This window comes from Pristis pectinata, chromosome 10 (genome assembly GCF_009764475.1).
Source record: "Pristis pectinata isolate sPriPec2 chromosome 10, sPriPec2.1.pri, whole genome shotgun sequence".
NCBI classification, from domain to species: Eukaryota; Metazoa; Chordata; class Chondrichthyes; order Rhinopristiformes; family Pristidae; genus Pristis; species Pristis pectinata.
Window position 1 is genome coordinate 95,465,557 of NC_067414.1, and position 14,059 is coordinate 95,479,615.

At 50.1% G+C, this 14,059-nt stretch overlaps 1 protein-coding gene across 2 annotated transcripts in view; it reads right to left on the reverse strand.

Moving 5' to 3' along the window:
• Positions 1-14,059, reverse strand: part of LOC127574933 (CSC1-like protein 1) — a 75,691-nt gene that overhangs the window by 24,718 nt on the left and 36,914 nt on the right. For both annotated transcript variants that reach the window (XM_052024452.1, XM_052024451.1), the window contains exons 11-14: positions 11,752-11,875; positions 6,897-7,030; positions 4,257-4,394; positions 1,308-1,461 (exon numbers count right to left, since the gene is read on the reverse strand). In XM_052024452.1, coding sequence (XP_051880412.1) covers positions 1,308-1,461; positions 4,257-4,394; positions 6,897-7,030; positions 11,752-11,875 — 550 coding nt within the window. The remainder of the gene's footprint in view (positions 1-1,307; positions 1,462-4,256; positions 4,395-6,896; positions 7,031-11,751; positions 11,876-14,059) is intronic.

The window sequence follows — 14,059 nt, forward strand, 5'->3', positions numbered from 1 at the left end:
TCTACACTTCTCACTGCCTCGGTAGAGCAGCCAACATAGTCAAAGACCCCTCCCACCCTGGACATTCTCTCTTCTCCCTTCTGGCAGAAGATATAGAAGCCTGAAAGCACGTACCACCAGGCTCAAGGACAGCTTCTATCCCGCTGTTATAAGACTATTGGACAGTCCGCTAGTATGTTTCTACAGATGTACAGTGAAGAGCATCACTGCCTGGTACAGAGGCTCCAATGCGCAGGATTGAAAGAGGCTGCAGAGGGTTGTAGACTCAGCCAGCCCCATCACGGGCACAACCCTCCCCGCCATCAAAGACATCTTCAAGAGGCGGTGCCTCAAGAAGGCAGCATCCATCACTAAGGACCCTCACCACCTGGGACACGCCCTCTTCTCGTTACTACCATCAGGGAGGAGGTACAGGAGCCTGAGGACCCACACTCAACAATCCAGGAACAGCTTCTTCCCCTCCGCCATCAGATTTCTGAACTGTCCAAGAACCCATGAACGCTACCTCGTTATTCCTCTTTTGCACTGTTTATCTTTGTAACTTACAGTAATTTTTATGTCCTGCACAGTACTGCTGCCGCAAAACAACAAATTTCACAACGCGTCAGTGATACTAAACCTGATTCTGATACGTTAAGATGGACTCTTGACCTCACAATCAACCTCGTTATGGCCTTGCACCTTATTGTCTACCTGCACTGCACCTTCTTGGTAACACTTTATTCTGCATTCTGTTACTGTTTTCCCTTGTACTGCCTCGATGCACTATTGTAATGAAATAATCTGTATGGACGGCATGCAAAACAAAGTTTTCCACTGTACCTCGGTACATGTGACAATAATAAACCAACTTACCACCTTTTTGTGTGAAGTAGGGCTCCACCCACTGTAGCGTTTTCCCCTTGAAGCCCACTGACTTCGGTTTTACCAGGGCTCCTTGGTGCCACATTTGGTCAAATTCTGTCTCAGTGTCAAGGGCGGTCACTCCCACCTCCCCTCGAGTTCAGGACCGTGGCTGTGACAAGGTCTGGAACAGAGTGGTCCTGATGAAGCCCAAACTGGGCAGGGTATTGGAGAGAGAGACAGAGAGACAGAGAGACAGAGAGACAGAGAGACAGAGAGACAGAGAGACAGAGAGACAGAGAGGGGGCGGGGATCACTCGACAACACCTTCCGTCACTTTGCTGGTGACTGAAGGGAGACTTGTGATTGGGCAGGTAGGATTCGTCCTGCTCTTTGTTTTACAGCGGGATAGGAGGCGGAGAAAGCAGCAGGGGTTAGGAAGCAGCAGGAAGAGGTCGACTTACGTTGAGGTAGTAGATAGGCCGGGTGATGTTGAACTGGTCAATGGTGGACAGCGCAATGGACGGCGTGGTGAGGAAGAAAAGCAAGATGAAGACCAGCAAATTGATTAAGAAACAACGGATCCACCAGTGAAATCCCTGGACGGAGAGGTTCTCCCTGCCGGAGACAAGAGACAACCTCCATAAGACCATAAGACACAGGAACAGAATTAGGCCATTCGGCCCATCGAGTCTGCTCCGCCATTCGAGCATGGCTGCTTTCTCCTTCTCAACCCCATTTTCCCACCGGTTCCCTGTAACCCTTAACCCCCTTACCGATCGAGAACCTGTCAACTGCCCCCAATGATCTCCAGCCTCCCCTCCATGGACTCTGTCTACACTTCCCGCTGCCTCGGTAAAGCAGCCAACATGATCGGAGACCCCTCCCACCCCGGACATTCTCTCTTCTCCCCCCTCCCATCCGGCAGAAGATACAAAAGCCTGAAAGCACGTACCACCAGGCTCAAGGACAGCTTCTATCCTGCTGTTATAAGACTATTGAACAGTTCCCTGGTACAATAAGATGGACTCTTGACCTCACAATCTACCTTGTCGTGGCCCTTGCACCTTATTGTCTGCCTGCACGGCACTTTCTCTGTGGCTGTAACACTTTATTCTGCATTCTGTTTCTCTTTTTACTGCCTCGATGTACTTACATACAGGATGGTCCGTCTGGATGGCATGCACACAAAATATTTGTTATCTCGGTAAATGCGACAATAACCCAATTACCAATACCCTGGTTAGGCATCCCATCATACTCCAGCACAGACCCCAGCCGCCCCTTCCCGTTTGCCCTGACGGATCCCAGTTCAATCTCCAGTCACTGGTGACCCCAGGATGTGGGAGACTTGATGGATGGGGATGCCATTGAGTGGGAGACCATACCCTCCATAAACAGCCCACCTCCTCCATGGGCACCTCACTCCATCAACAGTCTCCTCCCTGTAAACACCATCCATACACAGTGCTACAAAAGCATCATGTTCATGGTCCATAGATCCCTCAAGGTTGCTGCGCAGGTTATTAACGCGGCGTATGGTGTGTTGGCCTTCATTAGTCAGGGGATTGAGTTCAAGAGCCATGAGGTGATGTTGCAGCTCTATAGAACTCTGGTCAGACCACACTTGGAGTATTGTGTTCAGTTCTGGTCGCCTCATAATGTAGGAAGGATGTGGAAGCTTTAGAGAGGGTGCAGAGGAGATTTACCAGGATGCTGCCTGGATTGGAGAGCATGTCTTATTAGGATAGGCTGAGTGAGCTAGGGCTTTTCTCTTTGGAGAGGAGGATGAGAGGTGACTTGATAGAGGTGTACAAGATGATCAAAAGCACAGATCGAGTGGACAAGTCAGAGACTTTTTCCCAGGGTGACAATGGCTAACATGAGGGAACATAATTTTAAGGTGATTGGAGGAAGGTATAAGGGGGATGTCAGGGGTAAGCTTTTACATAAAGAGTGGTGGATGCGTGGAACGCACTGCCAGCAGAGGTCGTGGGGGCAGGTACATTAGGGACATTTCAGAGACTGTTAGATAGACACATGAATGATGGAGAAATGGAGGGCTGTGAGAGGGACAGGTTAGATAGATCTTAGAGCAGGATAAAATATCAGCACAACATTGTGGGCCAAAGGGCCTGTACCGTGCTGTAGTGTTCTGTGCTCTATTAAGTCAACCGAGTAACAAAATAACAATACAGGCAAACCCCACGTCACAGCCGTTCGGAGGTGACGGAAATTCACCCTTACACAACTCACTCCCCAAAAATTTGAGATTCGGTTCGCCTCTCACAGAATGTGTCTGAAGAGGAAGCAAACAGATAAACACAATTCTATTCTCAGCTCCTGTTTCTTGATAAACGCGTGGCTCGGCATTAATGGAAAACCAGTGATTCAGACTGCTTTCTCAGAACGCAAACCCCTCTCCCGTTGTCTGTGACACCAGGAGAATGACAGCCAGTGTGGCGCAGCGGTAGAGGCGCTGCCTCACAGCCCCGGAGACCCGGGTTCGATCCCAACGAGGGGGTCATCCGTACCGTTTCTCTCCCTCCACCCCAACTTCCCTCTGGACCCATTTCCCCTCCAAACTGTCAGCACCACGTCCCGCCTCCCAATCTACAGTCTGCTCCGTACTTCCTTACAACGTAGAAAGAGGCTGTTCAGCCCATCGAGACCATGCCAGCTCACAGGGCAATCCCAAGTCGTCATCACATTCTCAACAACTCTACCCCTCACCCGCACACTGGGGCAATTTGCAGAGACCAATTAACCCACCGACCCCTCACGCCGTTGGGATGTGGAAAGGAACCGGAGCACCCGGGGGGAGGGAACCCACGCGGTCGCAGGGAGAACGTGCCAACTCCAAACACAGACAGCGCCGGAGGCCGGGATCGAACCCAGGTCTCCGGAACTGTGAGGCAGAGGCTCTACCCGCTGCGCCGCACTGGCTCTCGTTCTCCCAGGGTCACAGAGGGCATTCGGGGTGCAAAAGGGCAGCAAAACACAGAGCCTGTCAGAGATGCCTATCCGTGTACCTGTCCAGGTGTCTTTTAATCACTGCAATTGCACCCGCCTCTACCACCTCCTCTGGCAGCTCGTTCCACACACCCACTACCCTCTGTGTGAAAGAGTTGCCCCTCAGGTCCCCTTTCCCCTCTCACCTTAAGCACATGCCCTCTAGTTTTAGACTCCCCTACCCTGGGGAAAAGACTGTGATAACAACCCTGTCTATGCCCTTCATAATTTAATATTGTGAGCCTCTTATAAACCTCTGTAGTTCACCCCTCAGCCTCCTTCACTCCAGGGAAAACAAGTCCCCAGCCTATCCGGCTTCTCCTTATACCTCAAGCCCTCCAGTCCCGGCGACATCCCCGTGAACCTTTTCTGCAGCCTCTCTCGGTCAATCAGCCCCTTACCAGGAGACGTTCTGGGGAGCCGGTGCGTAGGTGACGCTCCACTTGGCAACTGCAAGGTTCTGGCTGTAGGGGGAGGGCTGTCTCTCTGCCCAACAGCTGCAGCCATGACACCGGAGGTTGTTGAAGTCCCTCAAGACTCTACAGAGAGAGAGAGAGAGAGAGAGAGAGGGAGGGAGAGAGTGGAGGAGTCTTTCCATTGACTGTTACACACCAACAGGCCGTTTGGCCCAACCTGTCCATACTGGCGTTTATTCAAAACCTCCGCAGACCCAGAAAAACTGAGGTAAAAACAGAAAATGTTTGATGTACTCAGCTGGTCGGGCAGCGTTTGTGAAGGGAGTTAACATTTTAAACCATAAGAATAAAGATGATAGAACTTTTTTTTTTCTTGTTTCAATGGAGGTTAATTCAGTGATTACAGCATCTTTACAATACTACAGTATTTCATGATTCACACTACTTAACTACATCTTTTTGCGTAGAGTGTTCTGGGGGCAGCCCGCAAGTGTCGCCACGCTTCCGGCGCCAACATTGCATGCCCACAACTTCCTAACCCGTACGTCTTTGGAATGTGGGAGGAAACCGGAGCACCCGGAGGAAACCCACGCAGACACATGGGGAGAATGTGGGTTTCCTCCGGGTGCTCCGGTTTCCTCCCACATTCCAAAGACGTACGGGTTAGGAAGTTGTGGGCGTGCTATGTTGGCGCCGGAAGCGTGGCGACACTTGTGGGCTGCCCCCAGAACACTCTACACAAAAGATGTATTTCACTGTGTGTTTTGATGTACACGTGACTAATAAAGAGATCTCATCTCATCATCAATAGCTTTAAATTACAACACGGTCATCGCTATCCAGAATTCATTTGAGCCCGTGGCCTCCAGCGGTCTCGGAAAGCCCCCAGTGTACCCATGGGTACCGCACGCTCTTTCACCAGGGACATGTGGGCACGGATGTAACCCCAGAAGAGGGGTGGGCAATTTGCTGGGGCAGAACCCCTGACTGCCCCGCCGCCTGGACCAGTGAACAGCCACCTTGGTGACCAGAAGATTCCACCCCCCCCATCCCCCCGACCAACCCATCCACCCACCCTGTCCCCTCCCACCGCACCAAGTGACGGAAGGTCAGGAGCGTGGGGCTGAAGTGCGGCCAGACCTGAGGAGCAGCCCCTTCAGATACCAAGATGAGGAGGACTAGGGGTGAGAGTAGGTCACCTGGTCTGCCGTTCATGGAGGTCTTCTTGACCTTCTACCTCTGTCACATTATTTTGCCCTCTCCCCATGCCCCGTCACGTCCAGAAACCCGTCGACGTCGGTTTTGAATCAACGATAATTGAGCCTCCGCAGCCCTGTGAGGAATTACCAGTCCTCCTACCATCCACCTTCATGAAGAGCCAATTAACCCACCGGCCTGCACGCCTTTGGGATGTGGGGAGGAAACCAGAGTGCCCGGGGTGGGGGGGGGGGTGGGGGGGGGGGGGGCAGAACCTACACATTGACCGGGAGAACGTGCAAACTCCGCGCAGACAGCGCCGGAGGTCAGGATCAAACCCGGGTCATTGGCAGCGGATCTACCAAATGGAGCAATTAACAATCTGCTGAAGGAACTCAGCGGGTCGGGCAGCATCTGTTGGGGGGGGGGGGGGGGGGGCGCGGGGAGGAAAGACGGACAGTCGACATTATGGGTCAACACCCTTCATCCAGATGAACCAGTCCAGGTGAAGGGTCTCGACCCGAAACGTCACTGGCCATTTCCCCCCACAGATGCTGCCTGACCCACTGAGCTCCTCCAGCGGATTGTTCAGCGCCCCAGATTCCAGCATCTGCAGTCTCTTGTGTCTCCAGTTCTACCAGATTCACTACTGTGCCTTGGGACATCCACATACATAGAACACAGAACAGGCCCTTCGGCCGACAATGTCTGTGCCAAACACGGTGCCAAATTAAACCAAATCTCTTCTGCCTGCACATGGTCCATCTCCTTCCATTCCCTGCAGATTCATGTCTGTCTAACAACCTCTTAAGCACCACAACTGTATCTGCCTCCACCACCACCACCCCTGGCAGCACATTCCAGGCACCCACCGCTCTCTGTGTAAAAAAACTTGTCTTGCACATCTCCTTTAAACCTTCCGCCTCTCACCTTAAATGCATATCTGTAGTATTTGACATTTCTACCTGGGAAAAAGATTCTGTCTGTCTACCCTATCTATGAATCTCGTAATCTTATAAACATCTATCAGGTCTCCCCTCAGCCTCCAGTGCTCCAGTGAAAACAGCCCAAGTTTGTCCAACTTCTCCTTATAGCTCATACCCTCTAATCCAGGCAGCATCCTGGTAAACCTCTTCTGCACCCTCTCCAAAGCCTCTACCTCCTTCCTATAATGGGGCGACCAGAACTGCACACAGTACTCCGGTTGCGAGAGGGCAGACAGGATCCCATCTGAATGGCAGGACCCCTGAGAGGGCGGCACCTCCCTTCTCTCTCTGGACTGTCAGTCGAGATGCTAAACCCTAACACAGAGGTTCACGTCGTTCCTTCCTGTTTGATAAGGCAGCTTCAGAATAAAGTTCCCGACGTTCGCTCCCAAAAAGTCACCCGGCTCTTGCCTGGACCCCTCAGTTTCAGTCCCAGACTCACCGTGTTGCCATGGTTTCATCCTGGAAGGTGACAAAGGCCAGTCCGAGTGGCTTTCTTCCTACCACTTCTCTCTCCTGGATGAACTTGTTCTGTAGTTCACTCTCCAGTTTTGTGTAATACTCCACTGCGTCTACCTGTCAAAAGGGCAGGGCACGTCAACAGCCATTCCCAAATTGATAAGCACTGAATACTAAGTAATATTCCAGATTGTGTTTCAGCTTGTACAAGCTACCAGACCCACGTGGTTGTGCTGACCTAATCATAGATTCATACAGCAACACAGCATGGAAACAGGCCCTTCGGCCCAACTCATCCATGCTGACCAAGATGCCCATCTAAACTAGTCCTACTTGCTCGCATTTGGCCCATATCCCTCTAAACCTTTCCTATCTGTGTACCGGTCTAAATCTCTTTTAAATATTGTTAATGTACCTGCCCCAACCACTTCCTCTGGCAGCTGGTTCCATATAGCCACCACTCGCTGGGTGAAGAAGTTGCCCCTCAAGTTCCCATTTAAATCTTTCCCCTCTCACCTTAAACCAATGCTCTCTTGTTTTTGATTCCCTTTCCCTGGAGGAAAAAAGAGTGTTTGCATTTACCCTCTCTCTGCCCCTCATGATTTTATACACGTTTATAAGTTTTATACAGCTCTCTAGTTGGTTGAGAATGGGGCTCAGTGAACTGATACATTACTTGGGCTGTAACATAAGTTTTAGAAGACGCTCAACATTTCCTGCTGGTGTTAAGATTCTGGTCCTGTAGCTATGGTTTTATTATGAGTGAATTATGTATAATAATGTTCTAATGTAATGTAAATTAATTTAGGAAGGATGTGGAGGCTTTGGAGAGGGTGCAGGGGAGGTTCACCAGGATGCTGCCTGGATTAGAGTATGAGCTATAAGGAGAAGTTAGACAAACTTGGGTTGTTTTCTCTGGCTGAGGGGAGACCTGATAGAACTATGTAAAATTATGAGAGGCATTGATAGGGTAGATAGTCTGAATCTTTTTCCCAAGGTCAAGATGTCTAATAGCAGAGGACATGCATTTAAGGTGAGAGGGGGAAGGTTTAAAGGAGATGTGCGGGGCAAGTTTGTTTGGTTTTTTTTTTACACAGAGAGTGGTGAGTGCCTGGAACGGGGTGGTGGTGGAGGATTGTGCTATAAGGAGGTTGGACAAACTTGGGTTGTTTTCTCTGGAGCGGCAAAGGCTGAGGGGAGACCTGATAGAGGTTCATAAAAGGCATGGCTAGAGTAGACAGCCAGTATCTTTTTCCCCAGGGTCAAAATGTCTAATACTAGAGGGCATGCATTTAAGTTGAGAGGGGGAAAGTTCAAAGGAGATGTGCGGGGCAAGTTTTTTTTTAACCCAGAGAGTGGTGGGTGCCTGGAACGGGCTGCCAGGGGTGGTGGTGGAGGCAGATACAATAGAGGGGTTTAAGAGGCTCTTGCATAGGCGTGTGAATGTGCAGAGAATGGAGAGATATGGACATTGTGCAGGCAGAAGGGATTAGTTTAGTAAGGCATTTAATTACTAGCTTAATTAGTTCAGCACAACATTGTGGGCCGAAGGGCCTGTTCCTGTGCTGTACTGTTGTGTTCTATGGAATGAGAGGGTTGTTCTACCAAGAGAAACTAAATAGTTTGGGTCTATATTCCTTGCAGTTTAAAAGAATGAGGGGTGACTTTATTCAAGCATACAAGATCCTAAGAGGGCTTGACAGGGTAGATCTTGAGATGTTATCACTAGTGGGAGAGTCTTGAACAAGGGGTCAGAGCTACAAGATATTGAACTGCAGTAGCCATATACAGAAGGTGAGGACAAGAGCAGGTCAGGGGGTGGGAATCCTGTAGTGAGTAACCCTCCCGCTGACTCCCCAAAACCTGTCCACCTCAAGGCTCAAATCAGGAGTGTGATAGAACACTCTCCGTTTGCCGGGACGCGGGCAGCTTCAACAACCCTCAACAAGAAGCTCGACACCACAAAGGGACATAGCAGCCCGTTTGACAGGCTCCCCAGCCACAACCATTCACTCAATCCCCCACCGACACACGGTGGCAGCAGTCTGTACCATCTACAGGATGCACTGCAGCAACTCCCCAAGACTCCCGTAGACAGCACCTTCCAAACCCACCGCCTCTACCAGCTAGAAGGACAAGGGCAGCCAAAGCACAGGGAACACCACCCACCGGGAAGTCGCCCTCCAAACCACACACCGTCCTGACTTGGAAATCTATCGCCGTCACCGTCACTGGGTCCAAACCCTGGGATCCCCTCCCCAACAGCACCGCGGGAGGGCCTTCACCAGAAGGACTGCAGCGGTTTGAGACGGCAGCTCACGCCCACCTTCTCAAGGGCAACCGGGGATGGGCAATAAATGCTGGCTCGGCCTGCGAAGCCCACATGCCCTTGAATGAATAAAACAAAAGATAAGGGGACAGCCATTTAAAACCAAGGTACGTTGGAATTTCTTCTGGCAGAGGGGTGGTGAATCTCGGGAATTCTCTGCCCTGGTAGGTAGCAGAAGCTGGATCAGTAGCAGTATTTAAGGCGGAGTTGGATAACTATTTGATTGATTGAGAAATAATGGGGTACGGAGAAATGGCACAGAGCAAGATCTGACACCAGTGGAGACTAGCCCATGATGATATTAACCGGCGGGATGGGATCGAGGAGACGAGTGCCCTACTCCTGCTCCTATTTTTTTGTGTTTCCGCGTAATACTAATGCACTCGTTATTGCTCTTCCCATGTACTACCTCGACGTACTGATGCCTTGAAATGATCTGTATGGATGGCATGCAAAACAAAGGTTTTTACTGTACCTCGGTACAGGTGACAATACACGTGACAATGAGGGACAGGCACGGTAGTGTAGTGGTTAACGTAATGCTATTACAGCGCCAGAGACCCGGGTTCAATTCCGGCCGCTGTCTGTAAGGAGCTTGTACGTTCTCCCCGTGTCTGCGTGGGTTTCCTCCGGGTGCTCCGGTTTCCTCCCACATTACAAAGACGTACGGGTTAGGAAGTTGTGGGCGTGCTACGTTGGCGCCGGAAGCGTGGCGACACTTGCGGGCTGCCCCCCAGAACACTCTACGCAAAAGATGCATTTCAGTGTGTTTTGATGTACGTGTGACTAATAAAGATGTCTTATCTTAACACTGAACCAATTACCTAACCAAATACAAGAGAAAGAATCATTCAGAAATGAGCCAAGTTTCTCATGCAAATCAGCTAAAACTGAACGCCGTTGAGAGAAGCTGGTGGTTGATCAGTGAAATTTAGCCCCAGGTCACTGAGCTGCCAGCCAAGGATAAAGCCAACAGTGGCTGGTACTGCTCCCTGCCATCCTCTGAGAGATGACACACAGTGAGGATAGAACCCTCTGTGGTTCCATCCTGAGACTCAGGGGTCAGCTGTCCAGTCACTAGGAGGGTACAACTCAAGTGACATTATTACTGCACAGAGTGGCTGCCCTTCCTTCTATCCAGCCTCTAGCCCTCTGCTCTTGTCTCCGATCATGGATAACATCTCTATCTCACAGCTACCATCGGGCAGGAGGTACAGAAGCCTGAAGTCCCACACCACCAGGTTCAGGAACAGCTACTTCCCTTCAACCACTCGGTTCTTGAACCAACCGGCACAACCCTGATCACTACCTCAGTAGAGCAACACTGTGACCACTTTGGTTGATAGGTTGAACGAGCTAGGGCTTTTCTCTTTGGGGAGGAGGAGGATAAGAGGTGACTTGATAGAGGTGTACAAGATGATAAAGAGGCATAGATCGAGTGGACAGTCAGAGACTTTTTCCCAGGGTGACAATGGCTAACACGAGGGGGCATAGTTTTAAGGTGATTGGAGGAAGGTGTAAGTTTTTTTTACACAGTGATGGGTGCGTGGATCGCACTGCTGGCAGAGGTTGTGGGGGCAGATGCATTAGGGACATTTAAGAGACTCTTAGATAGCCACATGAATGATAGAGAAGTGGGGACTATGTGGGAGGGAAGGGTTAGATAGATCTTAGAGCAGGATGAAATGTCGGCACAACACTGTGGGCCGAAGGGCCTGTACTGTGCTGTAGTGTTCTCTGTTCTAATTGAGTTCTTTCTTGTATAATTTTTAACATAGAACACTACAACACAGGAACAGGCCCTTCAGCCCACGACGCTGTGCCGAACTAAATAAGCTAATGACACCTAATCCTTTCTCCCTGCACAATGTCCGTATCCCTCCATTCTCTGCACATTCATGCGCCTGTCTAAGAGCCTCTCAAACACCTCTATCGTATCTGCCTCCACCACCACCCCTGCCAGCACATTCCAGGCACCCACTGCTCTCTGTGTAAAACAAAACTTGCCCCGCACATCTCCTTTGAAATTCCCCCCCGCCCCTCACCTTAAATGCATGCCCTCTAGTATTAGACATTTCAACCCTGGGAAAAAGATACCGGCTGTCTACTCTATCTATGCTTCTCATAATTTTATAAACTTCTATCAGATCTCCCCTCTACCGCTCCAGAGAAAACAACCCAAGTTTGTCCAACCCCTCCTTATAGCACCTGCCCTCTAATCCAGGCAGCATCCTGGTGAACCTCTTCTGCATCCTCTCCAAAGCTTCCACATCCTTCCTGTAATGGGGCGACCAGAACTGAATGCAATACTCCACAGATGTGGCCTGACCAGAGTTTTATGAAGCTGCACTTGTCCTTGAAGACGTACTTGTGCATATGACAGTAAACTCAACCTGACTGCCCTCCCAACACAGGAACAGATGTCCCTGGGGCTCGTTCATTCCTGACTGGGTCACAGTCAAACCATCCATCCGCTATCACACCTCTGATCTGGGAACTCTGTCCACACCTGTTCACATCCTCGGAAGCTGCAGCAGCAGAAATGGCCACAAGGCTTGGGGTTGATGGACACCCTCTCGCCACGGTTCTCGAGCAGAGTGCTGTAGTATTCCCGACTGCGGCCTGCCTTAATCCTGCAGGGAACCAAAAGGAATGCACACAGAGGTAAGTGCACCGCATCTCCTTCCCCTTCCTCCCAACTCCCCCCAGTGCCGCGTGGAGCCTCCCAGGATAAAACATTAACCTCCCGCACCCTGCTCTGAGTGACTGATCAGAAGGTTTGACAGAGAAAACATTGATTGGTTAAAACGCTCAGCACAATTCAACTGTTGCAGGAACACGGGCTCGTCAGGTAGACGTGGTGATCCTGTATGACGATAAATACCCTACTGCCCTCCCAACCCTGTAGGAATGGACACTGTGACCCCGTGGGCCGTGCCGTCTTCTCGCAGCTACCATCGGGCAGGAGGTACAGAAGCCTGAAGTCCCACACCACCAGGTTCGGGAACAGCTACTTCCCTTCAACCATTTGGTTCTTGAACCGACCGGCACAACCCTAATCACTACCTCAGTATAGCAACACTGTGACCACTTTGTGCTAAAATTGACTTTGTTTTCTTTTGTCCTAATTGTGTTGTATAATTTATGTTTCATAGGGCAGGCACGGCAGTGTAGCAGTTAGTATAACATTATTACAGCGCCAGCAACCCGGGTTCAATTCCCACCACTGTCTGTAAGGAGTTTGTCCGCTCTCCCCATGTCTGCATGGGTTTCCTCTGGGTGCTCTGGTTCCCTCCCACGTTCCAAAGACGTACGGGTTAGGAAGTTGTGGGCGTGCTATGTTGGCGCCGGAAGCGTGGCGACACTTGCGGGCTGCCCCCAGAACACTCTACGTAAAAGATGCATTTCACTGTGTGTTTCAATGTACAGGTGACTAATCTTATCTTAATATATATTTTTCTTGTGAATGTTGTGTATCTGATGCTCTGTGCCTGTGATGCTGCTGCAAGTAAGTCTTTCATTGCACCTAAGCACACATGTACTTATGCTTATGACAATAAACTCCATGACTTGACATCAGGCATCAGTGGTGGGTGTGAGGTCGGAACCAAGGGCTGAAACCTTTGACCACGTGTCCAACCCATGGCCGGTAATCACACATCGCACCACTGCTCAAACCTCCCCATATCCCCCACCACCAGCAAAGAGGCCAATCAAAGACATTCCGGCTATTGGAATATAATCGACAGTGGTTGTGGCCCAGAGTTCAAAGACACACACTCGGTCTTTTTCCCAGGGTTGGGGAAATCAAGAACTAGTGGTTTAGGGTGAGAGGGGAAAGATTTAATAGGAACTCGAGGGGAAAGATTTAATAGGAACTTGAGGGACAATGTTTTTGCTTACACAAAGGGTGGTGTGTATGTGGAACGAGCTGCCAGAGGAAGTGGTTGAGGCAGGTACAGTAACAACTTTTAAAAAGGCAGTTGGAGAGAAGCATCGACTGGAAAGGTTTGGAAAGTTATGGGCCAAATGCTGGCAAATGGGACAAGCTTGGATGGGGCATCTTAGTCAGCATGGACCAGTTGGGCCGAAGGGCCTGTTTCCGTGCTATACGACTCTATGACCAGTAGGGACTGGCCTGTCCAGTAACACCCTCGTCCCATAAGTACATTAAACTGCAGAAATCTTAATGAGTGGAAGAATCATAAATGGTCACCGTCAAATTTGTCCCAACATGTCTACATTTCCCACTGCCTCGGGAAAACGAGGAACCCCACCCACCCTGGACACTCTCTCTTCTCCCCTCTCCTGTCAGACAGAAGATACAAAAGCTTGCAAGCACGTACCACCAGACTCGAGGACAGCTTCTATCCCACTCTTATATGCTAAAGGTGGACTCTTGACCTCACAATCTACCTCGTTGTGGCCCTTGCACCTTATTGTCTGCCTGCACTGCACTTTCTCTGTAGCTGTAACACTTTATTCTGCATTCTGTTGTTGTTTTCCCTCTTGTATTATCTTGATGTACTTATGTATGGAATGATCTGTCTGGATGGCATGTCAAACCAAAGTTGCTCACTGTACCTCAGTACAAGTGACAATAATAAACCAATACCAATTACCAATCCAGAACTGTTTAATTAACAGCTCCATTCACTTGGACCCACTCCTCCATCTTGTCAACCAGGCAATAATGATGTACGAACCTAAGATTAAGATCCAAGATACCTTCTTCATACCTGTCAGATCTTTTGTGCATGGTCGGAATATTGGCCACACTGCCTTATTGGTGAATGGGCTGATATCTACAACATACA